This window comes from Salmo trutta, chromosome 40 (genome assembly GCF_901001165.1).
Source record: "Salmo trutta chromosome 40, fSalTru1.1, whole genome shotgun sequence".
In the NCBI taxonomy this organism is placed as follows: domain Eukaryota; kingdom Metazoa; phylum Chordata; class Actinopteri; order Salmoniformes; family Salmonidae; genus Salmo; species Salmo trutta.
Window position 1 is genome coordinate 15,042,356 of NC_042996.1, and position 21,150 is coordinate 15,063,505.

Here is a 21,150-nt window from a genome sequence, read left to right on the forward strand (position 1 = left end):
ATTCATAGAACACTCTCTCGCTTTCTCTTTTATCCACTCCATCTCTCCAGGCAACAGCAAGAACAGAAGACAGAGCATGCTCTTCTAGACTTTCTGCTCCTGGGTGCTCCAGGGTGGAGCTCGTTCCTGTTGCTATAGTAACTGACTCTCGCTTTGGATGAGAATGAACAGGACAGAGCCCCCTCCCCCTCTCGCATGAGCCCCTCAGCCCTGGAGAGACCCCCACCCCCACCCCCCCCTCACCCCCATAGAGTGAGTAAGTCTGGAGTTGATTGGGGAGGGAGAGATGAACTACGTTTATTTATTTGAAGATATGGAAGGGGGGTAAGGGGGTATATTTTGCTGCTAAACTACTACTGTCTGTATTTAACACGCAGTTTGTGTATATGATTATGTGAACTCCGACACCATGCACAACCGACCAGTCGCTAAGGTTACTATTGTTATTGATATGAATTATGGTTATGATTCCACTGATGATCTCGATGTTGTTTATCATAGCTGTTACCTTTGCTGTTGTGCATGTCATTGTGTTCAGAGACTGAATGCCTTTTTAGCATTTTTTTTCTCAAGTACTTTCTCAAGCTTCCTCTGATGGCAGTGTGACTGAAGTGAGACCAGACCAGTCCAGACTGGGAGAGAGGGACTGGGAGTGTCTGGTCCTCAACTGGAAATCTTTCATCTGAACTGAATCATTTCCCGGACTCCCTCTCATTCTCCTTGACCTAGAACATTCCAGAACATTTCAGGAGCCAGACGGGGGTTAGGAAGGGGTCAAAATGGGGTTGAGATGGGGTCCAGTCATTGGGAGAACACAACGACCCTTAGTCTTTTAGCCAACGAATGGGACCACAGCAGAAGGTGGAGTTTGACTCCCCAGGACATTTCCGGTCTCCCTCTCCGCTTGTCATGGCAACAGGAAAGCGACGATTAGGGAGGAGAGAAACTGCAGCGCCGCAGGAAGTAATGTGACCTCCCACAGGAACCCATCGGTCTCTCCCTCTGTTTCCCCTAACCCCCCAGGATGGTCTTGACTTAAGTTCTTGTATGCAAGTTCTTAATTTTCTCTTCTTGCCTTTTTGGAGGTCTACAATACCGGCTGTTTTTGTGCATCATAAATAACTGTAAGCAGTTACTAGTTTTTTGAATGGTTTACTCTGTAGCTGCCATGGGAGTGGGGATGTACCATGATTTCAGGGCAATACTAGGATGACTGGTGTTTTAAAATGGCTGACTTGATTTGACAGTATTAAGAGATTTTGTTTTCTATGTTTGACCTTTTGACCTCTCCTTGTGAATACAGTGTCGTGTGGCATGTCAAGGGGCAGCAGCTTCGCCTCTCAAAGGAGAAAAAATATTTGTTGTTTCAGTCTGCATTGGACCACTAGTCCCTTACACATTTCAAATTGAAATTTTAAATAGACTTAAGCCGCTGTGTGTGTTTTCAACTGACAGTGATGTATATTAATATTGTAATACTGTACTTTTTCAAGTTTAAGAATGACCTGAGCTTACCTGAGTGTGTGTGCATCTGACATGGAATGCCAGCTGTGGTGTAAACTCAACCTCTCTGGAGCACTGACAGTTGGTAGTCCTGTACCTCTTTTTACTGGAACTATTTATTTCTCATAACCATCACAGTAAAATCTGTCTGTTTGCTAAATACACTTGTCTTTATTGTGGTTTTCTGGGTGAAATTGCAGTAGCTGATGACACACACACACACACACCAGATATAAAATGAGTTGTATAGCATTCAATGCTTCATGTTTATTTAAAACTGTAAGACATTTTTACTTCACTCTCGAACAGCAAAAAAAAAAGCAAATCATTGAGAATACATTTGTATCAATTCCTTTATAAAAAAATAACCAAAAGCTGTTACAAATAAGCTTTTGTTCAAAATTGAACTGGAATTTCGTCTATTTAAAAAAAAGTTTTAAAGCTTGAAAATAAAACATGTTACATTTGAGAAGGCACAGCCGGTACAAGGTAATAATGCTTAAAGTGTAATACAATACACACCATAGAAAAACACTTAGAACAATACAACCAGGTTCACAGCCTCAGATGAACATATCAACCACTATACAATGATAAAGCTTTATAACCACGCCCTGTCTCTTATAAAGCGTTATAACCATACGCCAGGCGTTTGATAAAGGGCTGACAAGGTACAATGCATAGAACAGCATTCTGAAGAGGATAAATATGGGATTACTTTCTTTTTTTTCAAGATGGATGAGATGAGTAAGTTTAAAAAAATATTTAAAAAAATATTTAAACGACACTAAAGAAAATGTATCTTCAAGTCAATGATATTGACACAGTTGAAGGATGATCCAGTAGGTTTGCAGCAGTGTCCTGATTTTTGCTGGCTTAACCTGATTTGGCCTCGAGTCCTGCTGTGTTGGAATGCAGGATTTGAACTTGTGTGGACTGGGCCTATTTGTTCTGGTCGGGCCGGATTTCAAGCCTGTTTTGGTCCAGTTGGTAGTAGAGTCCAGTAGGGTATGGTACTGTCCTCCAGGAGGATCAGGACTTGTGTGGCCTGTGGGAGAGCAGTAGGGGGGAGGAGGTGTCCAGGCTGGACAAGGGGACTGGGATGGGCCCATTCAGCAGGGTGGGGAACTACAGACAGACAGAGGACAAGACCAGTGAGATCCACTGTCAGATAGGAAATAGCACACAATAAAAATGATGATGCCCCCCATATTATACTGAGGAAGTACATTCATCTCTATCCCTAGTATAGTGTTCTACATGTGTACTATTACTACTAATGATCGTTTTCTTTACAAAGAACTCTAGCCAAAACTCTGGGTAACTCTGGAGAGGCTGATGACTGGGTTTAAGAATTCCCTAAAATGGTGGCTGAGGTATTTTAACGCCCATCCCTACTGACGATGGGAGGAGAGGCACTTCCTGTTGTGAGAGGGCTGATGGGAGTGGGTGGGGCTCCTGACCCCCCCCCCCTCCCGAGCAGGAAGCTGCCCCCCCCTGTCCACACCAGAAAGGAAACATCTGTAGCTTATTTTGAAACCCATGCACACAGTGAATCACACACACACTTAAGTACAATCACAGTGAACCGCTCACACACAGAACTAAATAGCGGTGGTGTCATGTGACTCTGTTGTTGTTGTTGAGAAAATGAGGCTGTTTGGGGGAATCTTCTGTCTTAGCAAGGGTTGCAAAATTCAGGGAACTTTCAAAACATTTTCTGGTTTTCCAGAAGTCCTGGATTTAGGACTACAGATTTACTGCTTATTCACTCCTGGATCCGGAATCCTACAATCGGGATTTCGGGAAACCAGGGAATTTATTGAAGGTTCTGAGAATTTTGCAACCCTAGTCGTAGCTTAAACTTCTAACTCAGACTATCAGCATTCACTATCCCTCCTTTTTTTTACCAGTTAGAGTGGAGCCCTTTCCCTTTCGGCTCAGCACGAACAAGCAAATACTAAACTGTCCTTCCCTAACCCTTTCTGTCACCCATCCCACAACTTTCCTCTCTGTCCCTCCCTCTCCTCCTGTCTTCACTCCAGGTGGTGTCACCCTTACTTTCCTTTCTCCTCTCTCTTTATTCTCTTTTAGAGAGAGAGTGTGTGTGTGTGTGTGTGTGTGTCACCTGGAACAGGGGTCCATGGCCCTGCAGGCGAGCGGGGCTCAGGGATCCTCCGGGACTCAGGCTGCTCCAGAAATGAATACTGGACAGCAGGGGACTGGGGGTGAGAATGAGACCTGAGGGAGTCTAGAGGGGGAGAACAAAGAGTTTATGGAAAGAGCGAGAGAAGTCAATTTGTTAAGTGTTCTGTTGGTGTTTTTATTGGTGATCTGTAAAATGATCTAGCCGAGTATGAACACACACAGCACAGAGGTTTAATTTCTCCCTGTGGTTATTCAGTCCTGCTGCGCTGGCACTGGTTGTTTTAGTAAAACACTGGAACTAGGAGGGGAGAGAGGGCTACATACCCTGCTTTGGGGGGGGAGTGAATTCAAGGCTGACTTGGGGAACTCTTGAGGTCACAGAACTTGGAAAACTAGGTTTGAGCTGAGAAGCTACATATGACATCAATTTCTCTCTATCGCTCTCTCTCCCTGACTTAATTTCTCTGTTTTAAGGGGGGTTGTGTTTGTGGTTAAGGAATGATGCATGCTATTTTAATGTGTTGTTTTGTTGTGGCCCAATAAAGAGGAGTTCTAGATTCTCTCTCCCTCTCTCTGTATCCGTGGTATTACAACAGCCCCTACCTTACGACGCGATTCAAGAGATTTAGGAACATATGGCTTCACTTAGACCTCCCCACCCTCCCTTCTCTCTCCCTTCTTTGCACTCTCTCTTCAACTTATCTCGCTCCCTCTCTCCTCCTTACTAGTCTCGCTCCCCACCCTATCCCTCTTTTCCGCTTACCTCTTTCACTCATTCCCTCATTTCCTCTCTCCGTCTCTCCTCAATAACTCTCTCTTACCTCCCTCCCTCTCCTCTCCCTACCCTGCCTGTTTCATGGAAAGGACAGACAGTTCCAGAGAGACTCAGGGATAAGTCCAGATAAGTCATGTATTTTCCCCCAATGTCATTACACACAAATCAGCACACGCACACGCACAGAGGGCAAGAGTGGAGCGAGTGTATGCGTTTGTGTTCAGGGCTAACCTGGGAAAAGATTGAGGGTGGTGCTGACCTGTGCAGTGAAGAAGGCTGGTGTTAGGGACCCTGAGGGCAGCGCAGGACTGTTGAGGGCAATAGAGCCGATGTCATTGGCTGTCAGGAGCAGGGAGGGTGCGGATATCTCCAGGCCTTTTGGCTTCCTGGTTTTTGGCGGGACGCTATTGGCTAAGCCCCTCTTCTCTGGCGTGGGTGTGACCTGGCCACGGTCTCTGTGACCAGACGATAGGTTAAGGGGTTGAGCACTCTGCTCTGATTCGTCAGTCTCAGGGGCGGGGCTCCGTGCCCTCCAGAGTGTGTGGGTGGGGCTGTGTGATGGGGAGGAGGAGCAGGACGAGGAGTAGGCTAGCCTTGGGGAAGGTTTGGACGAATAGTAGCCCTCGTTTGAGGAAGGGGGCGGCGATGAAGGCAGCGACACCACCGGCAGTGCCCCACCCTTATGGCTGCGGTTCTGAACAAAGCGGATCACCGTGCCACTGTCGTCATGGTGATCATGTCGAGGCTCCACCTTGATTGGCCGGAGCAGATCAGGGGGGCGGAGGAGGTCCTGGGGATGCTGGAGGGAGCTGACGGTAAAGGAGGAGTAGAGGCCTGAGTGGAGGTACTCGTTCCTCCCTGGGGGGCCGCCCCTCACCCCCTCCTCATCCCCTTCCCCCTCTGACAGGGCCCCACCAGTCTCATCACATCCCCGCACACCCATCTCCACCGCCGCGGGGTCCATCTTCAGGATCTCCGGAAAGGACACAAATTTGTACACAAACTTCTGGCCAATCACCTTCTTGATGATGTTCTGGAGAAGAAAGAGGGGAGGAGTTGAAGCATCATATGTTATACAGTAATAACAGTGTAATGTTAACATGCATGCCATGATGTTATATGGTGGTTTGACCTGTAGAATTGGTACAAACATGATCATGCTGTGTTGAGGTATTTGGTATTTATGAGGATCCCCAGTAGCCGCTGCAAAAGCATCAGCTACTCTTCCTGGGGTCCACATGAAACATGACATGATACATAGTACAGAATATTATTAGTCGAGGACTGAAATACATATCAGTACATAAACACAATATCTAGGTCTAATACATAACACAGTGCAAATTACAATACAATATTTAAAATGGCTGTGTCTTGTCATAGTCCCCTTTGTGCAGTAAGGTGTCATTTATCTGTTTTCTTTTACTGGGTTTAGTGCTAGTTTGAGTTACCTGGGGTGGCAGAGTTCCATCTAATCATGGCTCTATCTAATACTGTGCATTTCCCAGCCTCTGTTCTGGACCTGGGGACTGTGAAGAGACCTCTGGTTGCATGTCTTGTGTTGTACTGATGAGTGTCTGAACTGTATGCCAACTGCTTGAACAGATAGTTCGGTCCCTTCAACATATCAATACCTCACACGAAGACCAATAGTGATACAGTCAATCTCTCCTCAACTTTCCCTCTGTGTACATCCAAGTGTGATACATGCTGCCTTGTTCTGGACCAACTGCAATTGACCTATGTCCTCCTTTGCTGCCCATGACCACACAGCTGGGCAGTAGTCCAGGTGCGACAAAGCTTGGGCCTGTAGGACCTGTCTGGTCGACTGAGAAGTCAGAGCAACGCCCTATCATGGACAGACCTCTTCCCATTTTAGCAACCATTGAGTCTATATGTTTTGACCATGACAGCTTGCTATCCAGGGTTACACCCAGCAGCTTAGTCTCTTCAACTTGCTCAATTGCCACGTTACTCAATAATGGATCTAAATTAGGTTTAGCACTAAGCAAATGATTTGTCCCAAAAATTATGCTTTTTGTTTTTGAGATATTTAGCAACAGCCTATTGCTAGTTACCCTTTCTAAAACTGACTGGAGCTCTATGTTAAGTGTCTCAGTTATTTATTTGACTGTTGTAGCCGACGTGTATGCTGTTGAGTCGTCAGCAGGCATTAGTGAAGGTCAGTGGAAGGTCATTTGTAAAAATAGAAAACAATAATGGCCTTAGCCGGCTGCCCTGTGGTATACCACACTCAACTGAATTTGCATGAGAGAGGCTTCCATTAACAAAAACTCTGTGTTCCATTAGATAGGTAACTCTCAATCCATAATAAGGCAGAGGATGCAAATAACACCTACATTTTTTCAGCAATAGGTTATGATCAATGAAATTAAAAGATGCACTGAAGTCTAACAAAGCACCCCCCCAATCTTCTTACTATCAATTACTTTCTGCCAACCATCAGTCATTTGTGTCAATGTTGAGTGCCTATCACTGTAAGCATGCTGAAAGTCTTTTCTGAAAAATAACTTTGTACTTGATAAAATGTTTTTCCAAAAGTTTGCTAAGCATTTGTAACAAGCTGATTGGTCAGCTGTTTGAACCATTAAAGGATGTACTGCTATTCTTGGGTAGCAGAATGACCTTTATCTCCCTCCATGTCTGAGGGCACACAGTCTTCTAGGCTTAAATTTAAGACGTGGCAAACAGGAGTCACAATGTATTCCGCTACCAACCTCAGCAGTTTACCATCCAGGTTGTCGGTACGAGGTGGTTTGTCCTTATTTATAAATAGCAACCATTTTTCACCCTTCCACACAGACTTTGTGGAACTCAAAACTACAGTGCTTGCCTTTCATTATTTGGTCCATTATGCATAAATAGGAAGACTCAGCATTTGTTGTTTGGATGTCATACCTAAGTTTGCTAATCTTGTCAACAACAACAAATATTAAAGTGGTTGGCAATATCAAAGGGTTTTGTGATGAACAAGCCATCTGCCTTAATGAAGGATGAAGCTGAGTTTACTACTCCAGAGCATTTCACTATCATTCTTTATATAATATATAATTTATCTTAGTTCCATAGTATAGTTTCTTCTTCATTTTGTTTAGTTACATGATTTCTCAATTTACTGTATGTTTGTGAAGGGTTTATACAATGTTGGTGTACCTGGTCATCTGTACCAGCAGGTGTGTGTTTGGTGTTAGTGTAGTGCCAATGTAATCTATGGGAGTTGTACCTTGTCATAGTAGTAACGCAGGGCACGGCTCAGCTTGTCATAGTTCATGTTGGTCTTGTTCTTCCTCAGGCCCCACAGCTTGGCCACCTCTTCTGACTTGAGCAGTTTAAACTCCCCGTCGTTGGACGTCCAGCAGATCAGGTGCTTGTGGCTCTGGTCCAATAACAGCTGCAGCAGGAACTGCCACAACGTGATGGCGCTCTCCATGACTGGAGAGAGAGGGGTCAACACCGTCAGTTACACTTGCACTGCATGTAAATCGACAAACACACATTCATACCCTCAAGTACAAAAGCCTCCCCCATGTCCCGCCCCCAACCAAGAAGGCATTTCCTGCACAATAAAAGCCTACCCATAAAGACCGAAAACACACCAACACATTTAGATCATCACTACAGCAGACACTGGAGTCATAGTATTATGCTACTCCTGGCATCATGTGCCAGATCCGGTGCCAACCAATGTACTGTCTATAAACATATGTATGCCTATGAGGCCAAGTGCCAGCCAGCGACATCATACATCTCATATTACAATATGTTGAAGTGGGGAATAAAAGCCATTACTGCATATGTAATGAGACACACCAGGGGCTATGTAAAACTTTCACTCGCTGGAGAGCCTGGCTGGCTGCCCAAATGATAAGAAGGCGGGTTAACACAGCAGCTCTTTGTGAATGAGGGGCAGCCTGGCAGCTTCAGTACATCAGAAAAGTCAGAGAAGCTTGTCCACTCAAACTCTATGCCACTCCACTAACACGCATGCACACTCAGTCACTTCACTCACTCACTCATATGCTGTGCTTTGACTGTGTGCTTCGTAGTAGTAATCATGTTTCATTATAGGTCAAAATAAAGAGTTCAAGTATGCGTGCTTGTGTCAGAGTTCAGGGACTTGGTGCTGCCAACTATGGCCAGACGGGTGGAGCTAGGGATGTTTCCGTGGTGATAAAAGAGGATGTGGTCAGTGCCCCTCTGCCAAGACAGGCCACAGCCCAACGACAGTATTTACCTTGACTTCACTGTCCGTCTGTCTCACACTCCACACAGACAACTTTCTGTGCACCTCTCGCTAACTCTCTCACACACCCATACACACACACACACACACACACACACATATTCCCCAGACACAAGCTTGTCTGTTTGAAAATACCGAACAGAGAATCCTGCTTTCCCTCCTCCTCCACCTCCATCCCTCTCAGTGGGAGAGAGACCATCCAGGAGAGGAAAAAGGTGAATACCCCCTCTGTCTCTGTTTCCTGAGGAGGTCTCCTGTGTGTGTGTGTGCATGTTTTTGTGTATGGTAGGGATGTGTGTGTATGTGTACGGTGTGTCTGATGGGAGACCATAAAGCTGTCTAAATGAGGACTTCCTCTCATTCTGCTACAGGGCGTCTTCCCGGGGAAAGGCCAGTTCCAACTCAAAGGTAGGAATTCCTGTCACCGGGAACCATCGGAAACACAGTGACCTCACAGATGAGACAAATGGACGGGTTTCCTCCTCGCCTCGCTCTGGTACGGCAACACATACACACCACCCATTTCCTATTCCACAACAACACATGGAGAATGCATTGCATACATGTATGTACTCTGGGTCTCCCCCAGGACATGCTGTGGCATGATGGATTTAGTCGTTGATGTTCCATAGTGACAAGGGTTAACTAGCCAAGCTCAGAGACAAAACAGCAGGATCTGTTCATTTGGGGATATCCGTAGCAATAGTAAGGAAACCTGCAACTCTGCATTGCCTGATAAACACTGGATTGGTGCAATTAAAAATACTGTCATCATAGATTTACATCTGTTTTATTGCAACATTGAATATGTCCACGTTATTTATTTGTACTGTATGGGATGATAGGCCCACAGCCGAGTGTCTCTCCACCTGGACAGGTACACACACTCTACATGTAGCTTCTGGTAAAGATTATTTATTTTGTTGATGGGGAGTTTCTAGTATCTTATAACAGTGCTATGACACAGAGAGAGAAATTATACAGCTGGTCCTCAGGACAGGCTTCTCCAGTATCGACCAAACGGAAACCCGTTATGAGCTCTCTCTCTCTGTGTGGGGGGGATTACTTAACCATGACTAAATGCGCTCTCTTCCTGCGCACTACCGATGGAAAAACGAACTAGCCACTGCGCTACGCGCTCCTGTCGCTAGCACGTACTGTACAACCAACAGTGACTTCATAGGCTATAATGCCTCTGGTCGCTGTATCGTACCAAACGCCGTATATAGACGCTCTAAAGTATGGGTTATCACCGGTGGAACGCCGGGCTCGGGTTTGTGCAGAGCCATCGGTGTTGGAGAGCCTGGAACACTCAAACGGCTCTTTGTTTGCCCCATGACTCATTTTCAAGATGTTGTCTGCTGCCAGCTTCAATCCGGAAGCGCATGGCAATTAGTCTGTAGAGTCCAGACAAACCAGAAAGTCTACTAGAGTTGTTAAAGGGCCATGAGCGCATTTTCACACCAACAGCTAATTGGAGTTGCCAAATGCATCACAATAAACAAGAAATTGCGCGAGAAAAGCAGACTAGAGCACCGTGACAGACCCGAGCGATTTGAGTTTGACATCCAATGTGTGAATAACGGAGTAGCCCAATGTTAGCAAACATCAAAACGAAAATAAACGCAACTTTTTTTATGGCGTACTTTTATGAATAGAAGGAAACACATACCTTTTACGCAAATGTATACATGGGTGCCAAGATAGCGTAACAAATCGCGGATATACTACCAGCATCTATCGACTGTCGTCCTCTAAATTTCAAGTTCATTGTGATGACCGAGTTATATCATATTTCCAAACTATATTTTCTGGTACAGAGTTCACTTCTAAGTCATCATCACTCAAGCTCGGTGACTATCCTGGTTTAATAAAGTGAATATGAATATCATAGATAAGCATGCCTCCACATACCCTGGTGTTGGACGTCTGCTTTCCTTCTGTATATGTTTTTAAAGAGAATTCCGTATAATGCGCTGGTTTTCCATTCTGATGCCGTTTGAGCTGCGGTACTCGAGACTGTAAGGGGATCCGGAGGTTTTTTTCTTCTTCAGAGCAGGAAGTCGGAGCGCGCAGACAGAGAGCCGGCTCACTTCCTCTCGCGCATTATTCCCCAGGTTCTCCGCAGTCTGTGTAAACACGCTTTTCCTCCTCTTTGCGCCCGCACACACAGACACAGTAATATTGTAATTCTGACTACCTACTGGCCCAACTGACGTCACCTTCTTGGCCAGCAGCTGGAGGCGTTCGTGTTCCTTCCTCCACACACACACACTTTGACTGCTCTTTCTCTCTGTGTGTGTGAAATCTCATTGATATCAAATTATGGAAAGGCATTGGGCTAGTTGTTGCATTCATTTTCAAGAAGTAGGCTATTCTTAAAATTCTCCATCATCAGCACCACACACAGACACACGCGTGCACGCACTTTCATTCTCGCGGGCTTCACTTGAGGTCAAAACGGGAGTAGAGGAGCTCTTTAATCCTTCCACATGTTTTAGTCCAAGATTCCATTCACAGCTCCTTTAAAGCCATTTTCCCCGAAGTTCATGATAAACGCTGCAGATGTCGGTTCAATCGGAAATGACCATTACATGTCAAGTGCACTATAACGTGGATCATTCACGGATCGGATTGAATCCTGGCCTTAGTGGAATAAAGAAAGTGATGTGATTATGTTTGTGTCAATGACAAAATGCAATAAGTAGGCTTATGTGTACACGTGAGTTTGTGTGTGTTGGGAGTGGATCCACTTTTCCGGTTTCATGCATGGGTTTCCTCTCACTGACAGGAAACTGTGGCTCACAAAACATATGCAGTCATATAGGTCAGTAGCCTATATGACACATGGCCGGCGTTATGGGCAGGCCTTAGGGGTCCTGACCCACCCTACTGTAGTTTACTTCCTTGTCCAAATCAAATATTGAAAAATTAATAATCATTTATTTGACCGAGACGCGCCCTGACAGAAAGATGCATCAATCTCAGACAAAGCATCCGAGCAAGCTGAACTAAACAGTTAGTAACAAAAACATTATATTATTATAGATTATTTATGTCCAGACAGCATCAGATACATGGGCTACATATATGCCTCCTGTTGACAATGCTTCCGTTGACATTTGCATAAAGTGGAGGGGAGCTCAACTTTTTCTACCGCGCCACTAGCAGGGTTCTCTCTGCTCACCTTCCCACAATCCCCTGCACATTTCTCTGTGTGTCCTCGTTGAAAATGAATGGGGGCGGGCTTCTGCCGAATTCGTTGCTGGTGAAAACCTTCAGACCATAAGGGCGCTGTTTTGCTCGATCGGATGCTTTCTCCAGTGAGTTTCAGCAGAGAGGAAGAGGCGAAGCCCGATGCGTTTGTATGGGCATAATATGCAGACCTCAGTTTATAGCCTGCCTTCCTACCTTTGGGACGGTGACTCGCATTGTTAGGGCGGTGACATGAACATCTCGACATTATATACAAATATCTAGTTTCAGATTATTTTGAATTGGAAAGGAAAGTTGGCGAATGCACAGTGCACTATTAGGATGATGGCTTCCACTAAAGTAAATTGATGTTTTTCCTAAATTATTTAATTACCCCTGTCTAAATAAAATAAAATAATTCTAAATACTTCACCAGAGAGCATGACTTAGTTACAAAGCGATCATTAGCTTTTTTTTAAATAGCTGTGCGTAGGTTTACGGCTATTTGGGAAGCGTGCAATTTGTGCAGCGCGCATGGCAATAGGCCTAGCTGATTGTGTCTTGAGTATCATTTAAAATGTTGCAACAAGGGAGGGTGTGTTGTGAAAATATGGCATGTCTCTCTCCAGAATGCATGCTCTCAGCTCTGCAGAATGCGCTCAGTTGTCTCCTGCCAATTCTTGCTAATTCATTGTTTCATTGTGTGAATTGTTTGCCCCTTAATTGTATATGTTAATCAATTCCCCAGTATGTCGCCAGTAGTCCTAGTAAATGTACCGTTAATCCCCCATGATTTTGTTACATTCTTTTATATTAATGCATGTATTAATTACAGTCATTTAGCCTACTGTTCTCATTCTCTGAGTGGAAACGTTGGTTGCAGAGTTCACAACCTGCTGACTTACCTAGTTAAATAAAGGTTAAATAATTGAGCAGTGCCCCACCTGTTTTGCGCCCCACATTTTTTGCACCCAAATGTTATTTTGGCATAAATGTCACATATCAGTTTGCAAACAATGTCAAAAAAATATATATATCATTGAGTTAATAAGCCGCATACAAACATGGCCTCTTTTTTGTTTCTTGTGTAAGGCTGCTCCAAAATGTAGGTGTGTCAGCCTAGCTCAGTGCTTTCTGTGGTGGTGGGGCAAGCCAGTAGAAAATACAGAGCATTGTGCCGTGATTGGCTCAGTGTTCTGTCACTTATGGAAACACTACGTCACCGCCAAGTCTAAGGGTAGAGCTAGAAAATTCCAGCCCCTTGTGTGCTGCCTTAGAGTTACATTAGAAGTGCCCATCCATGAAGGCTCAAGGTCATTGGCCACAGATAAAATGACCTCAAATCACATTATATCTACAGGAGCTTTGATTGGTCAACATCATACTTTCAAAATCTTAGCTAGCAGTCATCATCATGTATCAAGTCGAACATCTACTGGCAAATCCTTTTTAAATGAAGAGAAATAATGAAGAGAAATTATAGATAAAACATATCGGTGCTCAACAAGTTGGAAATCGTAAATTCAACAATGAGTGGTTTGGAAGGAATCAGTGGCTAACAGCAAGAATTGCAAAGCAATCATTAGCCTGATATTCAGTGGAGTGGCTGTGTGGTCCCAAGTCTAAGATTAATGGTTTCTTTCTCTAGTTAGTGCAATTAATGTATCGTTTCGTGTTGTGTTGTGTAGTGGCTTTGCTGGCATGCATCTCAACACACTCATCCAACATATTACTACTTTACACTAAAATTATCAAAATGTTTCTCTCTAAACAAGTTAATTATCTATCTTAAGGCTTTCTTACTTGTATATTTAAAAACATATATATATAGATCTAACTTCATTGGAATATATCTACAACTTTTTCAAAATGTCAATGCATGTGTCTATACACGCATACGCACGCACAAGCACACTTTTAAAATAGAGGTTCTCTAAGAAAAATGGTGGACTTCTCCACTTGCATCATGTGAGGCTGGAGAAAGAGTGTTTCGGGATATTTCTTGAACGTTGTAGCTTGTTGTATTACCAGTAAATAATGCAGACAAAGTAGGTCAAGGGTATAAGTAGAGGACAAGGATTAAAACTAAAATCAAACGTTAAACTCTGGCTCAACTCAATTTCTTGAGTGGCTCTCTCTGGCATTTCGGCAAGCCTAAAGTTGGTAGGATGTCAAAATTGAATTTGTATAGCTTATAGTAGCTTAGAAATCACTTCGGCAATACAAATACATAAATTGGATCAACACCTATTATTGGCAACAACAAAATTATGAAGTCCAAATTTGACACTTTTCCATTAATTTCAATACAAAAAATGTGCAACTTCCTCTGTTTAGAATTGCGCTTTCGGTGAAGGGAACAACGCGAGAGTTTGCCACCTCGCTCCGCCTATTTCTCTCTGGTAACAACAAACAGCGCCAAACTGCTGTAACCGTTCATGGACCGAACCCCGGTGTGTGGCGTTCCTGACGGAACAATGGACCCGTTATGGAAAAAAGTCAACTCATTTACTGGACCTATTCCCCGGTCAAGACACGGACACCGAGCAGCGGCTATTCGGGAACTTATTATCGTGTTTGGAGGTGGAAACGAGGGGATAGCGGAGGAGCTCCATGTTTACAACACCGGTAGGCTAACGCGTTAATTAACTAGTTTAGCTAGCTAATGGATGCAACACATTTTGTGTTTGAGAAGTGAGCTAACTTAACTATTTGGTTTTCCTAGCCATCTGGTGCGTCTAATATGTTAATGCCTTGAAAGTTTCACGAACATTCTCTGAAGCTCAGCAACCAGCTTGCTTACTTGGCTAACGTTAGCTAGCGAAGCTAACCAAATTTCTATCTACTGTCTATGGTTGTTATCGGGTGTAGTTTCTGTGTAGAATAGCTAACTTAGCTAGCATACAATTGATGTGGTGTAGAGCAGATGATCACTTGAGAATCTGGAGGCAATATAGCTAGATAGCTAACAAACAATTGTCTACTCAGCAGTTATAAGCTATATTGCGTAATTATAGTCACACAGTGCATTATCATTGAGTAAACATGAGTTATTCACAGGTGATCAGATCTCTGGCCCTTTGTCTAGTCTCTAAGCAGTGGTTTCTCCCAGCGGTGAGAGGAGACATCCCTCCAGGCTGTGCTGCCCATGGCTTTGCATGTGAGGGAACCCGCATCCTGGTCTTTGGAGGCATGGTGGAGTTTGGCAAATACAACAATAGCCTGTACGAGCTACAGGTGAGGCTCTCCTACTCACTAGCGTCTTCAGTAATAAGCATCCTCTTGTCATGTTTTATGCATAAGGTGAAGTGTGCTGCAGAATTGTCATTCACAGACCTGTAGCTATGATGGAAGGTCTAAATAAATACAGCGTCTTTCCCCCTTAGATTGTACAGTAGATTGTATGTAGTCACTCGGATGGATAAGATGCCAGTTGACCTCTGACCCCTTGTCTATCAGGCGAGCCGCTGGCTGTGGAAGAAGCTGAAACCCAGGCCACCAAAGAACGGCATGCCGCCCCCCTGTCCCCGCCTCGGACACAGCTTCACCCTCATTGGGAACAAGTGCTACCTGTTCGGGGGACTGGCCAATGACAGTGAGGACCCCAATGGCAATGTCCCAAGGTATGGAGCTATGTACCTAGCTCCAACAGTCTCCAACGCAGCTTCTCTAATCAGGGTACTGAGGGTTGTGATAATCATAAGAAACCTTAATGCTTGCTCTGTTACTAATGTTCTCATCTAGCCTGGACCCAGATCTGTTTGGCCACACCGATGACCATAGGAGTTGGCAAGACAGCATAAACAGATCTGGTACCAGGCTAGTTCTCATCCCACTGGCTCTCTCTGTTTTCTCTCTGCAGGTACCTAGATGACTTTTATGAGCTGGAGCTGCAGTCAGTGTCAGGGGTGAAGGGTTGGAACATTCCGGATACTAAGGGTGTGGGTCCGTGGGCTCGTGAGTCCCACACGTCGGTAGCATACACTGGGACAGGCTCCCCCAAACTCTACATCTTCGGGGGGATGAGAGGCAGTCGCCTTGACGACCTCTGGCAGCTTGACCTCGGTAACCTCATCTCAGTCTACTACCTTGCTTTGATGAACCACAATCTGACCACAACACTTTGAATGAACTAACCTCCTTGGTGTGAATTCAGGTTGCTGTAACCAACCTTCAGTTTCCATAAACTGCAACCTTGCATTTGTGTTTGTGGCGATGAACTGATTGAAGTGAGGTAATCTAACTGGCTCTCTGAATCCACTCTCTTCTGTCTGCTCTTTAGAATCTATGACATGGTCTATCCCTGACACTAAAGGACCCCCTCCTCTACCCAGAAGCCTTCACTCTGCCAACGTTATAGAAAACAAGTAATGGAAATATGTATTTTGTGCGTGCTGTATATGTTTGTGTGGCATCATGGATATTTGCCTAATATGGGTGTGTTTTTTTCTTTGCCTCTGTGTGGGAAGGATGTATGTTTTTGGGGGATGGGTCCCCGTTCCAGAGACAGACAAACCTAACGCCCTGGGAGCTGAATGGATCTGTACCAACTCCTTATCCGTGCTCAACTTAGGTCAGAATCATACTCATTATTACAAGCTTATCACATAGGGTATCTGACTAATCACATAACAGGCATTCCATTTAAATTCATATTATGAGAATCATCATATTGAATTGAACCCAGTAAGGTTAAATCAATCAAATGTATTTATAAAGCCCTTTTTACATCAGCAGATGTTACAAAGTGCTTGAACATTTTACCCCTTTTCCTGTTGATATCAGACACCATGACATGGCAGAGCCTAGGCCCAGATCAGCAACAGGGGCATACAGTGAGCCAGGGTGACCAGCAGGGTCAGGGGGACCAGGAAGAGCCCCAGCCCAGCAGCGGGGGACCCCGAGCCAGGGCAGGCCACTGTGCTGCCTCTGTCGGCTCCCGCCTCTACATCTGGAGCGGCCGTGACGGCTACCGGAAGAGCTGGAACTACCAGGTGTGCTGCAAGGACCTGTGGTATCTGGAGACAGGTGAGAAGAGGGACAAGGATACTGTTGATATCAGCATATGTCTTATTACTGTAGCTCAATGTGCTGCAGAGTCATACCATCTTTAAAGCATATTTGTATATATTTAAAAAATTAAAAAAACTTTATTTAACTAGGAAAGTCAGTGGAGAGTATTTCTCATTTGCTCACACTTGCTACCTGCAAGGCCTTTTTGCTGCTACAACCTAACTGTGACTTGTGGTGTTTTCAGAGCGGCCCTCCACCCCAGCAGCAGTACTACTGGTCAAGTCCACCGTCAACATGCTCCATGTGGCCTGGCGCCCCCTACCTGCAGCAGAGTGTTACATCCTCCAGCTGCAGCCCGTCTCCCCCTCTAATACCCCAGCCAACCCCACAGCCCGACCCAGTACAGGTGCCCAGGAGAGGAACCCCCAGGACCAAGGTGAGAGGAGAAATCTACCTGCTGCTCACACACAACCAATCAGAGACCACTAATTTGAATAGGAATGACAACAGTGAATTTCACATGGCCTTCAGAGGAGTTCTGTCTGATGCCAAGCTATTGGCTATGAAAGTGGTTTAGAAGCAGAAGCCTTTGTCCAGGGCCATCTGGTCCACTCTCAAGGCCAGGGTTGACGTCTGTACTGGGCCAGGGTTGAAGGTTGAAGCAGGCTAAGAAGAGGTATATATGTAAAGCTATGCTTGATGTGCTCGTTTTCCTCCAGATGTCCAGTCAGCTCAGGTCCCAGATGACCCCACCTCACAGGAAGCCCAGAAGACATCCCAACAGGTCAGATGGTGACCCCTTACATACATATCCAGCTGTCTTAGCTACAGTGCGGGGAAAGTGTTATATTCAGATGGTGTTAGTACTGCCATTGAGACAGTAACAGCTAAGCTAAATGTTACATCCTGATTTTGTTAATGCTACATTGACTGACACTGAATATTGCGGTCTCTTCCCCCTGCACGCCAGGAGGTGGCTGCAGGGCAGAAGGTGACTCCCATGGAAGTGTCAGAGGCTGTTCGAGACCCCCATCCAGAGGGAGAAAGTGACGCTAGTGGAAAAACACACTCCGAGCCCTTGGGACAGGAGGGGGACCCCACAAAAACCTCCCAGCGCTCGGACACAGTGGCGAGCAGTGAGCACCAGCCAGGTAACAGCATGGACCCCAAGCTAGCTTTTTACTAGTATGGTTTGAATATCATCGGCATAACCAATGAGTCCTTCCTCATTCACAGGACAAGAACCTGACAGCACTTCCTCAGATCCCACCACGGTCAGATGCAAGGTGGGATTAGAATACTAAAGAAGTTATTCATTTTTCTACTACAGAGACTGAAGGAAGTAATCCCTGTCTGCCCTCTAGGTATCTGGTGAGAAATCAGATGAGTCTGAGTGGTTTGATGTTGGAGTGTTCAAAACCCTGTTCTCTGAGGTTACCCACTACTACCTGTCACCTGAGAATGACACCATCTACAGCAGACCCACTAACACTAAAGAGGTAAGCCACATCTTGGTTTGAATCTTAAATGACAGTATATAATGAAAAACATGCCCCAGAATGTGTGCAGATAACATGCAGTAACCATCTTCAGCTAGCAGTAATTTTTGTTAATTTGTCTCTAATCTGTTTATTGATTTCCCAATGTGACACACACACACCATTTTCCCCACACCACACTCCCACAGATGAATTTGCAGGGGCCTCAGGACTATGAGTGGAGGGAGAAGCAGGAGCTGTGTCCAGGTGTAGCCTACAGGTTCAGAGTAGCAGGCATCAACAGCTGTGGTCAGGGAGACTTCAGCCCTCCCAGCGAGTTCAAAACCTGCCAGCCCGGCTTTCCCGGAGCGCCCTCAGCTGTCAAGATCACCAAGGTAAAGTACACCCCTACAGCCTGCTTTACACACAGAGGAGGTTACTGACGAGGGGTGTAAATGTGGCCAAGCACATTAACAGAATGTGGCCAAGCACATTAACAGAATGTGCTGCCAGCATTCGTTAATGTTCAACAGAGGCTTCAGAGAGCTCACATGGGAGATTGTGATTTCTTGCTGCCTTTCTAGTTCCACAATATATTTCTAGTTTTATCATGTGTGTATCATTGTTTCTCCTAAATTGGCTGCTTTTCCTCATCCTTTATCCATCAACCACTCCTCCCTCCCCTCAGGCTAATGACTCGGTCCACATCACGTGGGACTCCCCCACGTCCCCGTCAGGTAAGATCCTGGAGTACTCCATGTACCTGGCGGTGAGGAAGAGCCGGTCCAGCAGCTCTGAGCGCCCTGGCCAGCTGGCCTTCATCAGGATCTACCGCGGCACCAAGACCTCTTGCACCGTCAGCCCCGCCCACCTGGCCAACGCCTACATCGACAGCTCCGCCCCCAACCGGCCAGCTGTCGTCTTCCGCATCGCGGCCAAGAACGAGCAGGGCTACGGGCCCGCCACACAGATCCGCTGGCTACAGGGTACGCAGTGTTTATCCTGACTCTGAATCAGTACTCTGGTGGCATACTGACTGTCACAATTGAGTGTTCTCTAACCATGGGCTCTGTCTCCTTTCAGATGCCAGTAAACTCAAAGCCTCGTCGTCACAACCAGACGGCAGCCCCACAGAGGCAGAACAGGAGGCAGCAGACAGGTGAACAAGCTCTGCTCTCATCTGACTAAACCTTAGAAGGTTTATATGAGATGAGTTGTCCCTTGCCATTGTCAGGCTTGCTCTTTTTAGGAGTTTGATGTTAGAGGACTTATTGTCGTTTTTTCTCCTCATGTCTTGCAGCTCAGGTTAAAGATGGACTGCCAGACGCTCGCCGATACCCAGGAAAGATGATGTGACTAGTCAGAGGGCATGACTACTTTCCAACCCGAGCCATGTCCCTCACAAAAAGGCTGTACAGAACTTATAGATTTTTAAGTTATTTTTTATGTTTTTTCTAATTGTTGTACATAACTGTTGCCTGTGTTAATTTCCACCTGTCATTTGACCACACTGTATTACATTATAGTGTACAAAAAGTTGTACTTCCATTTGTATTTTTGAAGTTAAATAGATAACTGATGCTATGACCAGAGAATTTCCCCTCTTGTCAAACAGAGTGAATGTGCCTTAGTGTATGAAGGGGTTTTGAATGGGGATGATGATGATCGACCGGCCAGCGACTGCTTCACAATAATTAACATGTAGCAAACTTGAATTGAGCAGTAGTGCGATATTTTGTGTATTTATAATTTGGGCCAAGTCAATGGTTGTATTTCAGCCTCAGCATGCAGAAGTATTTTTGTAAGTATAACATGATTCCAACACAGCACTTCTTACATGCCTTGTGGGTATGGAATATGAGGGTTTGAGTCCCATCAATTTATGTTGTTCATTTACCATTTGATATTTATGTATACTGTTATTATCATTTATTCAATTGTCTTTATTTCTATTTTGTAGCCATAGGAAGTAAGCCATGTGTTTATCTTAAGCTATCCATACTTCTGTTAATACATAAATACAGTGATTGACACTACCTTTCCTCTCTTATAGCACTGTAGCTCACTATGCAATGTGGAAATCACCAGATTTCTTTAGGCCGCTCGTGTTTACGAATTGAATAGTAGATTTGATCCAGACATTAACTCCATCTGATTCCAAAGCTACTTAGTATGGCGAAAGCGAAGATGCATATGATTCAAATATTTTTTATTGTTGAAACTAACATTTTTTATCATATGTTGCTCATTGAGTATGTAGCCTAGATCTAATTGTTTTTGTTAATATGAGCTCATTACAGGAGAGAATTGTTTTAACGTTCCCGTTTTGTACAGGGTTGTATTGAAAAATAATCCGGGCGGCATGACTATGTTATCCCTGTACTCTTGGTAGGTGTATGTTGTACAATGTGTCAAAGGAGAACCTAGAACATTGTGGACTTTTGTTAACAGTCCAAATGTGGTTAAAAAACACCAAGAAATAAAACTGGTCATGACAATCTACTAATGAGCATTGACTATCAGTGTGTGTGATCATTGTCTGAAATCAGGTCGTCTGTGACATCAGTTATTTAACATCTACCGGTAAATGACAAAATACACCGCAGAACCTTTTTTTATTCAATTTGTGAAAATGGATCAAACTGAAAACTTAAATTCATTGTAGCAAGTGTTCAGGACTCACTAGCCCTTTTCCAAGAGCCTATGTAATGTTGCCATTTAACCACATGGGGCTAAAATTGAAGTAGAGTTAAGATAAATCTCCCATGATTCCA

General features: G+C 44.7%; 3 protein-coding genes across 3 annotated transcripts in view; 2 read left to right on the forward strand and 1 right to left on the reverse strand.

Annotated features, from left to right (window-relative positions):
* Window positions 1-1,663, forward strand: part of LOC115180486 (cyclin-dependent kinase 17-like) — a 34,520-nt gene extending 32,857 nt beyond the window's left edge. Inside the window, exon 16 of the mRNA XM_029742628.1 lies at window positions 51-1,663. Within this exon, the coding sequence (XP_029598488.1) occupies window positions 51-88 (38 nt within the window). The 3' untranslated portion in view covers window positions 89-1,663. The remainder of the gene's footprint in view (window positions 1-50) is intronic.
* Window positions 1,664-1,736: 73 nt separating this feature from the next.
* LOC115180487 (ETS domain-containing protein Elk-3-like) lies at window positions 1,737-10,923 on the reverse strand. Its single transcript, XM_029742629.1, has 5 exons — window positions 10,605-10,923; window positions 7,671-7,879; window positions 4,686-5,459; window positions 3,632-3,754; window positions 1,737-2,631 (listed from the first exon to the last, which is right to left on the reverse strand). Exons 2-5 carry the CDS (start codon window positions 7,875-7,877, stop codon window positions 2,536-2,538), a joined length of 1,200 nt encoding a protein of 399 aa, XP_029598489.1. The 5' UTR covers window positions 7,878-7,879; window positions 10,605-10,923; the 3' UTR covers window positions 1,737-2,535.
* Window positions 10,924-14,259: 3,336 nt separating this feature from the next.
* On the forward strand, window positions 14,260-20,878 carry LOC115180482 (host cell factor 2). The gene is made up of 16 exons (XM_029742620.1): window positions 14,260-14,513; window positions 14,974-15,122; window positions 15,345-15,508; window positions 15,748-15,950; window positions 16,168-16,252; window positions 16,355-16,458; window positions 16,671-16,913; window positions 17,143-17,334; window positions 17,618-17,682; window positions 17,869-18,049; window positions 18,135-18,184; window positions 18,263-18,397; window positions 18,586-18,771; window positions 19,065-19,362; window positions 19,460-19,535; window positions 19,677-20,878. The coding sequence occupies exons 1-16, from the start codon at window positions 14,324-14,326 to the stop codon at window positions 19,684-19,686; spliced, it is 2,331 nt and encodes a 776-aa protein (XP_029598480.1). The 5' UTR covers window positions 14,260-14,323; the 3' UTR covers window positions 19,687-20,878.
* Window positions 20,879-21,150: the final 272 nt, after the last annotated feature.